This window comes from Gopherus flavomarginatus, chromosome 3 (genome assembly GCF_025201925.1).
Source record: "Gopherus flavomarginatus isolate rGopFla2 chromosome 3, rGopFla2.mat.asm, whole genome shotgun sequence".
Taxonomy (NCBI): domain Eukaryota; kingdom Metazoa; phylum Chordata; order Testudines; family Testudinidae; genus Gopherus; species Gopherus flavomarginatus.
This window is the reverse complement of record NC_066619.1, coordinates 125,930,534-125,947,484: the sequence shown is the minus strand read 5'-3', so window position 1 is coordinate 125,947,484 and position 16,951 is coordinate 125,930,534. Positions and strand designations below refer to the sequence as shown.

The window sequence follows — 16,951 nt, the reverse complement described above, 5'->3', positions numbered from 1 at the left end:
TAGTAAATGAAATGTGAACTGAGTTAGATGAATCTGAAGCGCGCTTTTAAAGCCACGTGGGTTCAAAATGTGGTGAAACAAGCTTGTCCTGTCCTACAAAAATGTGGTCAGATGCATAAAAGATGATGAAGGAATAATCCTGTAGTTTCTATCTATTTTACAAACATCACTATAATTCCTCTGTAAAGAAAGAATATACAGTGGCATTAGAAGTATTAATGGGAGGTAAACACAATGAGAGGTCTGAAAGAAAAAAGCATCCCTTGCAATAAAAAAATATTGGTGAGTTCTTTGAAATCGCACTAGAACTAATAATAAAGGAAAATATGTGGAGCTTTAAGTTAATTGGATTCTGTTTTGACCAGTTTTCATAGAACCTTTATTCCATCCCCCTTCCTTGGCAGATATGCCAACTCTGATTGAACAAAGGTTTTATTGTTTTCTATTGAATAAGTGTGTGTTTATAACCTAGAACATATACATGTGTGCTCATGCACACCCTTGAAAACATATGTGGTGGTACTCTGAGCAAAGTTATTATTTATTGGCTCTGGATTTAAAAAATAAAGCTGCCTGACCCATTGAGTTCAGTTTAGTGTTCCAAATCTTTCTTTGCATTAAAAAATTGTTCTGACTTCAAACAGCTAAACCCAATAATTTAATTTGGTGTTTGATGGAGATTCAGATCCACTAGATTGACTTGAAAATTGACATTGGCAGATTCTGTTCAGTGACTGAGGGGAGGGAGTAGGGGAGGTGGAGGTTGAGAGGAAATATGAGTGTGGTAGATTTAGACTGTGTATCTCTCTCAGAAGACCTTCCCCATATTACAGCTGGTGGATGTAATATCTGATGGCCCTGGTTGTTCCCTGAGGATAGTGAGACATCTGCAAAAAAGAGAAAGAGAAATCAGCAGCCTGCTTTCCTGTATTGAGAGTCGAAATAAAATGGCTTTATGGAATTGACATTGAAGTTTCCTGTCCCATTTGATTTTGGTGATCAAGGTTTAATTTGCTCTGTAATATTACAGTAACATGAGCAACTTGCCCCTTTTTCCAAACTTCTTGCTTGCAGCTGGAACGTTGTTGATTTAGACAACGTTTTGTTAAGGTTATTTTAATTGTAATTCAGCATTTGGAATTCACCAGTCCTAAATCTCACCTGTTTTCCATATTGCAGACCAGACCAGGATCAATCAAGAAGTCCAGTTCGTATTCTGAGCATTCTGCATTGGTGTACTGCTACAACTGCTCCCAGAAAGGACATTATGGATATGTAAGTCTCAGTAGTCTCTGGCTAAATGTGAAATGTATCCGTCTTATACATATGCTTATCTTAACTAGGGTGTGTGGTTGGAGGAATGAGCTGAAAGACTCATGCCAGCACTGTAGACAGAACAACGGTAATTAAATATTTGTGATCTTGCAGCATTGTTAAAAATAATTGGATCACGCCACTGTAAAATGATCTGGAACAGATAAAAGAAGAAACACCTTAGGCTAATTTTTAAAAACGTGTGCATGCATGTGTGTGTTACAGAGAGAGAGCATATATATGGAAGAAATGGATAGTTGCTCTAAGGATTTAACCTTAAGTTCTCGTGGGGTGGAATATTGTTGAAATATTCAGTCTCTCCACTTTAGTCAGCCAGACTATTTCAAATTGGCAGGATTTGGTACTCCCAATTGTTCTGACATTGGGATAGGTATATATTAAAGTATCATAGAAGGGGCCCCATCTGATTAGAAATTCCCCCTGCCCAGCCAACTTTCCAGGCCATTTAACCATCAGTTTTCATACAGAAAAAATGGATGGTTTCTAACCTGTAACTTAATGTCTCTTATTGAGTTTCATATAATTTCTTTATTAGGGAACAAATTTTGCAGGAGATGAGGGCATTTAGCACCTTACATGATCAGTTCCTTGATATATATTTTGATTGTCAGTATCCTTACACAACAGGTGGAGCTCTGCACCTGTAGACACACAAAACAGGTGCTGTCATCTTAACTTTGCTGTGAAATATGTCAAGGGGAAATTTTACAGTGAGAAACAGTATTGATAGAAAATCCACATTTCTAGTGTCTTGAAAGCTTTAGGTTCATGCTTTTCTAAAGCCTATGGATAGTATTCACCCAGACCCCCAAACACTCCTTCCTTCCCTCCTAACTGTTGTACATGTCCACTTAGGCACAGCATTTGCCATGTTTTTCAGCATCACAAACAGAACAGGGTATGTTGTTTTCAAGGAGTTTCAGTCCTCATATGAAATGGTATTGGGGACATAAGGCAGTTAAAGGTCAATCAGGTTAATTAGGGCAACCCCCCAGCAGACTTAAAAGTTAAATGAAGAACTTTAAAATTGGTGCACAATTTTACTTGGAGCCAGTGTAAAGATGTCTAGATTGGAGTGCTATATTGTGACAAACATGTACCTGTTAGGAAATCTGCTACACTTTGGATAAAGTGTGTCCTTGGGAGTGGGGAGGGACCCCAGAAAATGGGCAGCTGCAATAATCCAGTCTATATAAAATATGAGCATTAGTCATCAGCCCTATGTCATTCATATTGAGCAGCAGTCACAAGCTTGGCAGTAGTTCTCAGATGGTACAAAGCGGTCTGCCTAATGATAGATCTAAGGTGCAAGTCATCTGCTTTAAGAAGTAATGATAAATCTGCTGATAGTATGACACACCAACATTTATTCCTATAGTTTGTTCTGTCATTGCTCAATCTAGGATTTCAGACTTTAATTATCAGAACCTTCTACAAAGGAAATGTTGAAATTATTGGTCACATTTGTTATCTATAAACAGAATAAAGTCCAAACCAGTCATATATATATATGCTTGGTGCTTTAAAAGAGCTTATATCACAAAGTTGAAAATACTTATGAGCCGAAACATTTGGGAGAAAAAATTTAAACAGAAAACATGAATGATAATTCGGAAGTGTTAAAATGTTCTTGATGCCCAAAAAGTCACAATCAAGAGAGAAGACCACAGTGGTTAAAAAAAATAACCTGGCTTAGAGGGGAAGTGAAAAAATAAAACACTGTAAACAAGGAAATGAAAATTAATAGTAATCAATGTGTAAATCAGAAAATTGGGAATTGTAGAAAATTGATAAGGGAAGTAAAAGGACACAAGAACAAAATTATGCCCAGCGGAATTCAGGACAAAGAGAAGTAGTTTTTTAAGAATATTAGGAACAAAATGAATACTAACAATGTTATTGGTCCATTATTAGATGGAAATGGTAGAATTGTCAATAATAAAGCATAAAAGATGGAAGTGTTCGAAACATATTTATAAAAGATTCATATCAGATAATGATGATGAAATAATTTCCTTTCCAACAGCAATTAAGGATGCTGTTAAACTGCAGCTACTAAAGCTAGACATTTTTAACTTAGCAGAACTGGCTACTGACTTGCAACCAAGAGTATTAAAAGAGCTGGCCAAGGAGCTATCTCAACTATTAATGTTGATTTTCAATAAATCTTGGAACACTGTGGATGTTCCAGAGGACTAAAATGATAGCTAAAATTTTAAAAAGAGTAAGCAGGGTGATCCAGGTAATTATCGAGCTACCTGCCTGACATTGATTCCAGGCAAAATAATGAATGTGGGACTTGATTAATAAAGAATTAAAGAAGAGTGATATAATTAATGCCAATCAGCATGGTTTTATTACAAATAGATCTTGTCAAATTAACTTGATACCTTTTCTGATGAGATTGCAAATTTGGCTGATAAAGGTAATAGTGTTGATGCAATAGACTTCTGTAAGATGTTTGACTTGGCATCAAATAACATTTTGAGTAAGAAATTAGAATGATACATAATTAAAATGGCACTCTTTAAATTGTCAAAGATATAACAAGATCCAATGGCTGGAAGTTGAAGCTAGACCATTTCAGATTAGAATTAAGGCACAAATTTTCAACAGTGTGAGTAATTATCCATTGGAACAATTTACCAAGGTCCGTGCTGGATTTTCCATCACTGGAAACTTTTAAATTGGGATTGGATGTTTTTAGTAAATAAGATGCTCTAGTTCAAACAGAAATTAATTCAGGAAGACCTATGACCTTTGTTAGGCAGGAACAGAGAATATCTCAGTGGTCCCCGCAGACTTGATAATCTGTGAATCTATTACCTTTGTTTAAAGCTTGATAGAACACCCCAAAACCTAGGATAGTTTTACCATTCCACAAACAGAGCTAACACCTGGCAGGAGTAAACTTCCATGGGACACAGTCCTGCAAGCTAGCAAAACCCAAAGAAAAGGACTTAGTTCACTTAAAATAGAGTTCAAACAAGGTGGGACTCTGAGAAGGAATCTTCAGTTGTGACTTGTTATAGGACCTGAACACATGTAGACAACCCACAGCCAACTGCAACAAGGTGTATGGGAGACTAGCAGCCATTTAGCAGGGTCTGAGCCATGAGGATGCATTCTGTGTTTTTTTACCCACTCGTCTTGACCCCATTGTGGGTAACACATATACCCGCAATCATATTTCCCTGTGAAAGATTGCTGCAAAAGTGAATTCTGTGGCAATTGTAAGGGTGTGGAATCCCCGTGCATAGTTTTCCACACATTTTGCCCCCAACTCAGCCGAAGGGTATTGTGTTTGCAGCCTTGTGCATCAGCAGAGCAGTTAAGAATTCAGTCCTTTGTAATTAAAGAGTGTGTCATTCACGCTTTGGCTTAAGTTGCTCTATTGTAAAAATTCCAGCTCAGAAGTGGCTGAAAGTAGGGATAGTGGCCCTTGCAGACATCTTGGTAGTGTTGCACCTAGACACATGTAGTCAGTAGATAGAGTTCAAATCTACAAATCCCACAACAAAGAGAGCTGGTTCATAAAGTAAGTACAAAAACCATTGCCGCTCTCAACTCAGGGTTCTAAGCAATGGACATCTCTGCCTGGGTTTAAAAAATCTGTCTTTAGAACAGAAAAAGGCTGCAGGAATGCCAAAATAACTAGATCTGCATAGTTTTCCTTAATTTGCTGTTTCCAAACCCCAAGAAGTAAATGACACACGGCAGAGTGCTCCTTTCCTTTAAAGCTGAAGTGTACCAAGGTGACTAAGGAGAGAGACGGCTCAGATTAGGGTTTTGTAAAGAACCGTCTCAGCCAACGTTTTTCACAATCACCCATCATATTTTAAGCTACCTCTTACTCCAGTTGATGAAATCTGAAATACTCAGTACTTGCTAGAAATTTAGGGTTTCACTAGACTTTCACCATTCCCAAAAACTGAAGCAACAGCAAAAAGGTAGTTAATTGCTAGAGTTAACAGGACCATTTCCATCTATAAGATCATCGTAGGCCAACACACTTCCTCCATTGTTTTTAGATGTGGAAATACTTGGACATATACTTAATACAGCATGAATGCCTTGAGGTTACAATTGCCATAGACTTAAGTTACCATATTATCTGTTTACATTTTTTTTTTAACTGTCGCTTCCAAGAATGCTCCATTTCATTACAATCTATACATCCAAGCCATCCATTGGAACAGGCATAACGAGGACTAATTTTTAAGGGTCTCACCATTAAGTGTAACAACTTCCCACATTAATCAGTGACAACCCATTGCATTATTCAGATTTTGCAGCAAGTTTTGCATGTAACAAAACTAAGGAACTGGGTAGTGTCTGCAGATGTGCCTTGCATTCACATCCAAATATGTCAATCAAATAGAAAATACCTCGATTGGGTTAGTAGCAGGCTGTGCTTTCAGTCCTATGTGGGTTACCTCTAGTGCTGAAAAATGCCCCCAGAGTATTTAATGGTACAAAGTGTGTGGCAGTATATTTGAAAGAGAAGGGTGTGGGAGAGTGCCTGCTGTACACTGTTGAGATGATTATTCAATGTGAAGTTAAGAGGAAGTTAAGAGGAAGAACCAGTGCTGGTTTTGGAGACATGTGCATTTCATCCACTAGGGCTTTACTGTCAATGTAGTAACAACATGAAAACTAACGAAAGGGCCATCTGTCTGCCACACAAGCCCTAGGCTTGGTGCAGCATCTCAGAACAGACCTGAGGGAGTGTGTTTCACAGCCATCAAAGAAGATAACTGTGTCTTTGCATTACTTGTCTAAAACAGAATCACCGCTGCTTTTGAGTAAATATTTGGCGATTTTTTGGCTTAATGTTTTCTTTCACTTACTCTCTTCCTAGGGTTCTCTCATCTTAAACCTTGGCCAAGTGTATAATATGCATCTTTGAAGTGTTTTTATGTACTAAAGATGCAGTTATGCTTCTCTGTCTCTTTATACCTGAGTGGTGCAACTGGAATCGGGGCATGTGAGAGCTGGGATTATGCAAAGAGCAGAATCCAGTGCTTTATAGAGACTCAAACCACTTAGTTTTACATTGAATTATTGCATTAGGATGACTGGCTCATGCCACTCAGATTTAAAAGATTTTTTTTTTCCTACTTGTTTTAGCATTTCATCATACAGGCATTGTATCAAACAGACCTCATAGGAAGAGGAGGAGCATTAGTTGCTTAACATGATAAGGAGTCCTTTATCCTCTTTTCTCAGGGGCTGCCTTGCACTTTTCAATATTCAGAAGAAGCTAATAAGTGGTAAAAGCACCATGTTGGAGGCCAGAATAGGAAAAAGTTTGGGATTTGTAATTATCAGTAGTTAGACACAGATTACAAATTGCAACAATATATATTGCATGCCAGAAAAGGGAGTAGATTGATTCTGAGACCTACAAATTTCTGTTGGAGAACAGCCATATTGGAGTCCTTATCCAGCAGCTCTGTGGTTGGGGGACATGTCTCCCCCAGTCTCAAAAAAGAAAACTGTTTTAGAATTCTGTAGAAAAATTCAGAAGTAGTTCTGATTTGTTTGTAGGCATTTCTCTTGTCTTTGCTGTCTGTCCCATCATACTCCCTTCAAGTGGCCTATTTAAAGATAGCTGAAAAAATACTTCAGTTTCCTCCTCTTGATCTTTTTCAGCAGTAACCAGTTCATTAGCCATTCTGCAGCGCCTTGCCCCCATATTTATTCTGCTAATATGTGTTTTGAGGAGTTTGGCAGGAGGGTTACGATCTTGACATGTCAGGTACTGATTACTGCTGGAAACAGCTTGCTAAATGTATTGTGCCAAAAATCAGTGCTTGACCTGGAATGGAAATCTTGTGGTCCAATATGCATCTCTTTCCTGGATATTCCTATTGTGTAATAGAATCCTAGAACCACAGAGTTAGAAGGGACCACAGTGGACATGTAGTCTAACCCCCTGCCAAGATGCAGGATTTGTTGTGTCTAAACCATCCAAGACAGACCATCCTATCCAGCCTCCTTTGGAAAACGTTCTGTGAAGGAGCAGCTGCAGTCCCTTCCTTTGCCCTACTGTTCTTACAGTTCGGAAGTTTTCCCTGAGATTTAATCTAAACCTTCTATGCTGTAGTTTGAACCCATCGTCTCTTGACAACTTTTCTCCATCTTTTTTTGTGGCAGCCTTTCAAGTATATGAAAACCGTTATCATGTCCCACCCCCTTAATCTCCTCTTTTCCAAACCAAACATACCCAGTTCCTTCAGCCTTTGCTCATCTGGCTTGCATTCCATCCCTTTGAACATCTTTGACACTTGCCTCTGGATACTTTCCAGTTTCTCTGCAGCCTTTCTATATGTTGGTAACTAAAACTGGGGCACTACTCCAGGTGAGGCCTAACCAGCACTGAGTAGAGCGGTACTATCATCTCCTATGACTCTGTTAATGCAACCTGACATTGCATTTGCTTTGTTTGCAACAGCATCCCATTGCTGACTCATGTTGAGGCTGTGATCTACCACAACTCCTAGATCCTTCTCAGCAGCACTGCTGCCAAGCCAGTTTTCCCCCGTCTGTATTTGTGCATTTGATTTTTCGTCCCTAAATGTAGCACCTTACATCTGTCTTTACTGAAATTCATTTTGTTATCTATAGGCCAATTCTCCAATTTATCAAGACCCTTTGGAATTTTAGCTCTAGCCTCCAAAGTGTTGGCAGCCCCCTCCCCTAGCTTTGTGTCATCTGCACATTCGATCAGTAGGCTCTGTATTCCTAAATCTATGTCATTAATAAAGTAGGCCTGTCATGCGATTAAAAAAATTAATCGCGATTAATCACGTTATTTAATAATAATGGAATACCATCTATTTAAATATTTTTGGATGTTTTCTGCATTTTCAAATATATCTATTTCAATTATAACACAGAATACAAAGTGTACAGTGCTCACTTTATATTTATTTTTAATACAAATATTTGCACTGTAAAAAACAAAAGAAATAGTATTTTTCAATTCACCTCATACAAGTACTGTAGTGCAATCTCTTTATCATGAAAGTTGAACTTATAAATGTAGAATTATGAAAAAAAAATAACTGCATTGAAAAATAAAACATGCCTACAAGTCCACTCAGTCCTACTTCAGCTAATCGCTCAAACAAACTTGGCTGCAATTTGCAGGGGATAATGCTTCCTGCTTCTTGTTTACAATGTCACCTGAAATTGAGAACAGGCACATGCATGATGACACTGTTGTACCTCGCGTCACAAGATATTTACATGCCAGGTGCGCTAAAGATTCACATGTCCCTTCATGCTTCAAGCACCATTCCAGAGGACATGCGTCCATGCTGATGATGGGTTCTGCTTGATAACAATCCAAAGTAGTCTGGATTGATGCATGTTCATTTTCATCATCTGAGTCACAGGCCATCAGCAGAAGGTTGATTTTCTTTTTTGGTGGTTTGAGTTCTGTAGTTTCCGCATCTGAGTGTTGCTCTTTTAAGACTTCTGAAAGCATGCTCCACACCTCGTCCCTCTCAGATTTTGGAAGGCACTTCTGAATCTTAAACTTTGGGTTGAGTGCTGTTGCTATTTTTAAAAATCTCACATTGGTACCTTCTTTGTGTTTTGTCAAATCTGCTGTGAAAGTGTTCTTAAAACGTCAGTGTGCCGGGTCATCATCCAAGACTGCTATAACATGAAATATATGGCAGAATGTGGGTAGAACAGAGACGAAGACATACAGTTCTCCCCCAAGGAGTTCAGTCACACATTTAATTAACACACTATTTTTTAATGAGCATTATCAGCATGGAAGCATATCCTCTGGAATGGTGGATATGCTTCCATGCTGATAATGCCCCTTCATGCTGAAGCATGAAGGGGCATGTGAATGTTTAGCATATCTGGCATGTAAATACCTTCGAACACCAGCTACAAAAGTGCCTTGCAAAAGCCTGTTCTCACTTTCAGGTGACATTGTAAATAAGAAGTAGGCAGCAGCATCTCCTGTAAATGTAAACAAACTTGTTTCTCTTAGCGATTGGCTGAACAAGGAGGAGGACTGAATGGACTTGTAGGTTCTAAAGTTTTACATTGTGTTGGTTTTTAGAGCAATTAGGTAACAAAAAAAATCTATGTTTGTAAGTTGTACTTTCATGATAGAGAGATTGCACACACTACTTGTATGAGGTGAATTGAAAAATACTATTTTTTATCATTTTTACAGTGCAAATATTTGTAATAAAAATAATACAAAATGAGCACTGTACACTTTGTATTTTGTATTATAATCGAAATAAATATATTTGAAAATGTAGAAAAGCATCAGAAAATATTTAATAAATTTCAATTGATATTCTATTGTTTAATAGTGCAATTAATCGTGATTAATTTTTTTGAGTTAATTGTGTGAGTTAACTGTAATTAATTGACAGCCCTATAATAAAGATGTTAAATAATACCGGATCCAGAACAGAGCTCTGTGGAACCCCACTCGAGACCTCTTTCCAATCTGACTTCATTTCATTAATAGTGACTGGTTGTTTAACCAATGATGTATCCGCTTAATGGTAGTTCTGCTGAGACCGTATTTCTTCAGCTTACTCATCAGAATATCTTGTGGGACTGTGTCAGAAGCCATGCTGAAGTCCAGGTATATGATGTCCACTGCATTCCCTCATCCACCAAACCAGTTACCCTGTCAAAGAAGGAAATCCAGCTGGTTTGGCAAGATTTCTTCTTGGTAAATCTATGCAATAATAGCACTACACTTAAAATAACTCCCTACTTTACCTCTTGATCTGAGACTGTTACAACCACGTACAGCGATATGTCTTAGGGCTTGTCTACATTTGAAATGCTACAACAGTGCCGTGGTGTTTCAGTGTAGACAGTACCTATCCTGATGGGAATGATTCTCCTGTCGATGTAGGTAATCTACCTCCCTGAGAGGCGGGGTGGCTGGGCTCACGGAAGAACCCTTTCATCAGCCTAGCACTGGCTACACCTGAGGATAGGTCATCTTAACTACACTGCTCAGGCGTGTGGATTTTTCACATCCCCTGAGCGACATAACTAGGTTGACCTAACAGCTTAGTGTAGACCAGTAAACTTTTACACTAGTCTAATCTTCATTCTCACTGCCGCACGCTTTTCTTTCCAAACTGCCTTCCATTTGCATGAGCACTGAATGCAGTAAGGCTAAGCTTCCCTAGCTACCGTTTTAAATGTCCTTCGAGATAGAGCCCACATAACTGAGATCACATAACCCTAAAGTCTGAGAGCTTTTTGTGTTGGTCACTTTGTTCACCAGCTCCTGCCTGTTAGTCAGTTTTCATGCTTGTACATAGTGTCAAGGTTTGCAAACTTTCAGGGAACATATCACAAAGATAATATCGTGAGGGTGAGGGGAAGGATATCAGAGATATCAGTGTTGATACGTCATATCTACACACTATGCTTTTTAGACTTTTGCTGCATATTTGACAGTATTAGTGTTCTGATTTGTTCAATGGAAAAAGAGAAAAAGTCAAAGATGAAACATTTTGGCATATTTTGTCAGCTAGCTGTGCAGAGGGCCAGCACAAGTCTTGAGTGGGATTTAAGTTGGGTATGGGGGCAAATTTTAACCTTAACAGATCATTAATAACATTGAAAGCTTAAGATATAGACTGCAGACTTCCTGAAGACCTGATACAAAGGCCCTGATCCAAGACCAACACAACTTGCAAAGTATCTATCAAAAGGAATAACGAAAGGAGGGTTGGAAGATGAGATCACTTAGATGGCAGAATAAGGGTGGTTTGAGTTCCTTAATTGTGAATTTGGATATTTTCGAGTGTTTGGGGTTCTTGGACGTTTGATCTTTTAACTTCCCTGATTTTTAATGTGTTTTTTTTTTTTTTTTTTTGGGGGGGGGGTGTTTCTAACTGCAATGTGCTAATAAGTATTTTTACTCTTAAGTTACTGAAGTGTTCTCTGAACCTTAGCTTTACTTCAGCCAAGTTCTTTGTCTGAATAGGAACCAGAGTAGTTAGAAATTTTAAAAATGCATTCAGCTGCCAAGTCCACTGCTGCCAGTTCGGGATATAATGCCTCATTTAATCTTGGCCCAAAGACCAAGGAAATCCTTGCTGAAGACATTTCTAGTGTGTTGTAGATCTAAAGTGTATAGGAGGAAGAATGAGGTCGCATAGGAAGAAGGGATTGTAGAGTTGGCAGTACCAAAGTCTTTGAAAGAAAGCTGCTCAGCATCTGCTGGGGACTTCAGAAAAGTGAAAGCTACTGATAATTTCATGAGAGCTACAAGATAGACTTAATTAGGTTTGTGCAATGTTCAGAGAGGAAAAGAATCACACCTCCAAGAAATTTACAAGCAATACAAAGCAACAATTAGTATCACATGGCACCCTGAATAAGTGCAGTCAGGGTTATAGGAAGCAATACAAGTTTAGCCAAATTGGCTATCAAGACAGCAATAACACGGAATTTGTATGACTGCACGATTCGTATTTCCCAATCTGTGAGGTTGTGAGTACAACTAAACCAATCAGTTTCTGTGACTCAAGATTCTAGACTTTCCCATCTCATCTCTTCTTCACACCATGTCTGATGTATTTGCAGGCCAAGTCTCCTGCAGAACGTGTTTTGATTCAGTATCTTTCAGAAAGTTAATTTCGCCCAGATCCCCTCAATCAATCACTTCATTTTTTGGTACAGCACCTGCCTATGGTGTGCCTGACTGTAGCCCTTCACTTCTGTGTGTACTACATTTGCTACATAACTTTGTAAATCAAAATAAGAGCAGGTTTGTAATAATCGATGGGAGACGTGGGATTCCATCTGTCACACCCCTAGCTAGCAGAGGAGAGTAACAAAGAAGTTAAATAAACATTTAAATAAATGTTGCTTCATAGGCACAATTGTGATACAAATATACACAGGGCTATTGGAAACGTATACAATTATCAGGATTTAAGGAACTGAAGGCCAGATCCCCAGCTGGTGTAAATCAACATTGAGACTTCAGTGGAATAAACCTGATTTATACCCTTTGAGATTCTGGCCTGGAGAATCTGGTTTGTTTCCTTAACTCTGAAATCAATAATTCAAAGCTTAACAAGTTGTCATAGCATGTAGTAACCTAAAATGTGATTTGCAGGAGTGCTCAGAGAAGCGGATGTACAATGGGGCATTCCCTTCTTCCCCATTCATCTACTACTATGATGATGAGTATGACATCAAGAGGAGAGCTCAGAGGGCAAAGAGAAAGGTTGAAGGTATGGTATATTTTGTGAAATACTTCCATTTTTAAGTGGTCTTTCATCAGGGTACATTGGTATACTTACTGCTTTTTGTTAGGCATTTTGTAATCTTGGCTTTCTCCATGTTGTGGAAGATGATGATGGAGATTATCTCAATCAACAAGCAGGGCAACGTTGATGAGTTTAGTAACCTCAATCTGTTCCTGAAATTCATTGTTTCAAGCCTCTAAAAGGACACCAGGAAGTCTTTTAACCCCAGAAATTTCACTGGCCTTAAAATGGTTATAAACTGATGGGGAGTGTTCTCTGAATTGTAAATTGTTTTTTTAAAAATCTGTTACCAAAAACAATTATAATGAAAAAATATATAGATATAGATATATGCATGGCCACTTTCTACAATGAGACCACATGTGGAGGGAGGTACTACTCAACGTGAGTAAAACTGGCAGGGTCTGGTCGTTACTCTGTCCAAATCTCTGAAAACCCATCTGTAGAACAGGCGTATCTACTTCACAGGCAGATCAGCAATTTTTGGACTGCAGAATCTTAACTATAGAAATGTCCGAGGTAAAATGGCACCGTTTGACTTTCCAATTCCAGATTGAATATATGGGTCTTCCAAAGATCATCGTTTTTTAAACTGAGCAAATTTCATATGAAGTCACTGAGAGAAAATAATTATGAAAACCCACAGTATCACTTTTCTGGCTGTAACTGCACTTTAAATTGACATGGCATTAAACTTCTGGCTTACCCAGTGTTTGCCAAAATGTCTGAGTTTTATCCAGGTCCTCAGATTTTTACATACCAGGTCAATTGCTGACCCCCAAACTGCAAACAGAGCTGTGGTTGTCCAGAGTTGTGGTTCTGGCCTCTTAGTGACCATTAAAAGAAACTCTTCTATTTTACAGAACTTCAAGAAGCTGGCCTTTTGCCAGTGCAGTTCAAGAGACTGCGCAAGGAGGAAGAGCGTAGGGGACAGTGTCTTAAGAAAAAGAAAAACCTTTGGAAAGAGCATGTCAAGAGTCCTAAAGAAGAAAAGTGCCACAAAAAGGCCAATAAGAAGTCCTGGGCAGAGGAACACAAAGAGAAGAAACACAAGAAAGATGCCCAAAGGAATAACGACCAGGAGGAGGACTTTCCTAGGGGGGGTAGAACACATTCCCCTAAGGACAGCAAAAAGGGCAGCACAAAGCATCACGGCTCTGCCTTCTCTCCTCATGGCAGGAAAGCAAAAACTGGCCAGGAGTTGCTGGATGCAGCTAAAAAGAAGAAAAAGAGAAGGCAGAGAAACAAAAAAGACAGTAGTTCCACCATTGATGAGAGCTTATTCCTTATAAAACAGAGGAAAAAGAAATCAAAACAGGAATCCAGCAGCTAATCTGTCAACAGAAAGCTACGGTGGGAGGGGGGCGTAACTCATGACCGTTTTGCCATAGTATTTTTCTGACCCTGTGCTAAGATGTAGAATTTGAATCCACCTTTGCATACAGGCTTGGACGTGTAAAACCAGCACGAGAAAGAATACTGACCTTGTGATTCTCTGCTTCTTAAAGAGAGTATTTGCCAACAGGTAGGAAGTGGTTAATGTACACGAGTAAAATCATACTGTATTTTTTGACAGTCCCTCTTTTTCTGTAGGTCGATGAAAGGTTGCGAACTTTTTATTTTTGTTTGGGTTTTTTTGTTTGGATGAATGAGAGAAAAGGTCCATAGTGGAGAGGCTTGGCCTTCTTTCCTTTGAGCGGTTCCTTTTAAGAATGCTACATCTGTCAAAGTTCTGTAGTTAAGCAAATGTGATTCCCTTGCAGCCTGACTTTAAAGAGAGGCTTTCACACTGGGGAGACTTGGAGAAGGGGCAGGGAAGGGGAAAGTAAACAGCAATACAAAAAAAAGTCTTTTTGGTGAAGCATTTTCTTGCTTCTCACCCAGTCTACAGTGAAATTGTTGTATTGTACTTACAACATGACAGTCTTCTGCTGTGGAAACTCATGGGATGTCACAAATTCATCATAATCACAGCATTGCAAGTTTAAGTATCAAGAGCAGAGGAACTACGAGGACGCAAATCCTTGATTGAATAACACATCTCTTTGCTAACTGGTAAGCAAGAGAAGTTCAATTAAAAAATATTACAAGCAGTTGGGTTGACATCTGAAATTAAAAATGCCATAGTTTTCCACAGCGTGGAAGTCCTGCTTCTTAAAAGATAAAATTATGTAGCCAAGCTATAGAATTGCAAGCAATTTACCTGCTTCCAGAAATAGAATGCCTAAGGTTAATGAATGACTTAATGGGTCTTTTTGTTTTGTTTTGTTTTTTAAGAGATGGAAGTATTTTTTGTACTCAAAGAATTAAAAACTTTGTAAGGATAAATACTTTATCAAAGGAACCAACCAAATAAAGTTTTACTTGAGGATACTTGAAAAGATACATTGGTTATACATTTTCTTTTGAAGTAGAAAACACTACCTGGTTTTTGTTAACAAGATTAAATTATGTCAGTTCCGACCAATAGGCTCTCTGCTATGGAATAATGTAGATTCCCTCTTCTAAGCACCTTTTCTAGCCTGAGCAAAACAGTAGCTAACAATAATGGCTTCATAGAGGTGGTATGTACTCCTTGAGAGAGTTCTGCTGGCTTTGAAAACTGTTGGATTTTGAAACTGAACAGGATGTGTGTTAATCTGTGTAGGCAAGCCCTTAGTTACATAGGGAAGATTGCCTTTATAGCTAAACCAATATAATTATGCCAGTACAATTCCACATATGGACACTGTTATTCCAGGATAATTATGCTGGTAATTTTCCATATGTAGACAAAGCCCTAATTCATCGGCTTTTGGGTTGAAGGGATCACCTGGGTGAACATAAGGATTCCAGTAGCTGTATTCTTACATATCAGAGATTATTTGGAGCAAAAATAGACAAATATGAATTCATGTATCTCAGGCCCCAATTCCACTTCACATAAGATGTGTCCTCAGAGGTGATTTCAAACTGATTTTTGTTTAACTCAGTGCTGTACTTAAATGACACTTCTCTTGGGGCACTTGGAAAAAAATTAATCACATGTAATTTCTTTAGTTCAATCTTGAAAAGACTTTTCCCTAATATCCATTCTGAGCCTCCTTCTCTATCTGGTGCATTTCGTGTTCCTTTTCACTTCTCAGCAGACCATCCAGTCTGGACCAAAGGCCCTTGTGGGACAGCAAATTGCGGAGCTTTTCTTGCTTTGGATTGAATCCATCAGCCAACCCCCTAGCCTCTGTTCTGTCTCCTTGGTGTGGGGGTATGGCCAGGTAGCCCACGGCAAAGCAGCTGGGCTCCTTCAGAAGAGGAGAGTTTTCTGCACAGTATGAAGTGGTCTGCTCTTCACTCTCGTGCAGTCAGCTCCCAAAGCCCAGGAAACACCACCCAGCATAATTAGGTGTAAGTGAGCACCCAAAGGAGCAGCATGGCCATGCCCATTCCTCAGGCTTGCACCCATATACAATGGGTACGTTCCAGTGCTGGCTTCCTTCTCCACAAGTAATGGGCAATCCAGGCACTGGAGATGCTGTTCCCATCTTATGGGAAAACAAACATATTCAAAGCACACACGCAGTCCTGCATGAATGGAATTCATCCTGGCAGGGGGACTACATGGGTATATCTACACTGCAAGTAAACACCTGCCTCTGGCCTGTATCAGCTGATTTGAGCTCATGGGGCTCAGCCTACAAGGCTGTTTAATTGCAGTGCAGAAGTTCAGGCTCAGAGACCCTCCCTGCAATGGGAGAATCCAGAATTACCTCAGCAGCCAGCAATGAGTAAAAGGCCCCAGTGTGACGTGGGCTGTCATAAACGAAAGAAGCTAGAATGCGATAATTCAAGGGCAGGCAAACTTTTTGATCTGAGGGCCACAGTGGGTTTCTGAAATTCTATGGAGGGCTGGTTAGGGGAAGCTATGCCTCCCCAAACAGCCAGGTGTGGCTCAGCCCCCACCCCCTAGCCAACCCCCCTGCTTCTTGCCCCTTGACAGCCCCCCTGGGACTCCTGCCCCATCTAACTGCCCCTGTTCCCTGTCCCCTGATGGCCCCCTCTGGGACCCCTGCCCCATCCACCCCTCCCTGTTCCCTGACCGCCCACAGACCCTCCACCCCTGACCTCCCCTCGCTGCCCCATCCAACCCCTCCTCTCATTCCTGACTGCCCCCCTGGACCCCTGCCCCATCCAAACACCCCTTCCTCCCTGTCCCCTGACTGCCCCCTTTCGCCCCATCCAACTCACCATCACCTTCCTGACTGCCCCCCTGGAACCTCTGCCCCCATGTTCCCTACCCTCTGACCGCCCCACCCCATCCACACCCCTGCCCCCTGACCACCACC

General features: G+C 39.8%; 1 protein-coding gene across 3 annotated transcripts in view; it reads left to right on the top strand.

Annotated features, from left to right (window-relative positions):
* ZCCHC7 (zinc finger CCHC-type containing 7) overlaps positions 1 to 15,014 on the top strand; it is a 158,955-nt gene extending 143,941 nt beyond the window's left edge. For all 3 annotated transcript variants that reach the window (XM_050943112.1, XM_050943111.1, XM_050943110.1), the window contains 3 exons: positions 1,180 to 1,275; positions 12,476 to 12,593; positions 13,493 to 15,014. In XM_050943112.1, the coding sequence (XP_050799069.1) occupies positions 1,180 to 1,275; positions 12,476 to 12,593; positions 13,493 to 13,962 (684 nt within the window). In that variant the 3' untranslated portion in view covers positions 13,963 to 15,014. The remainder of the gene's footprint in view (positions 1 to 1,179; positions 1,276 to 12,475; positions 12,594 to 13,492) is intronic.
* Positions 15,015 to 16,951: the final 1,937 nt, after the last annotated feature.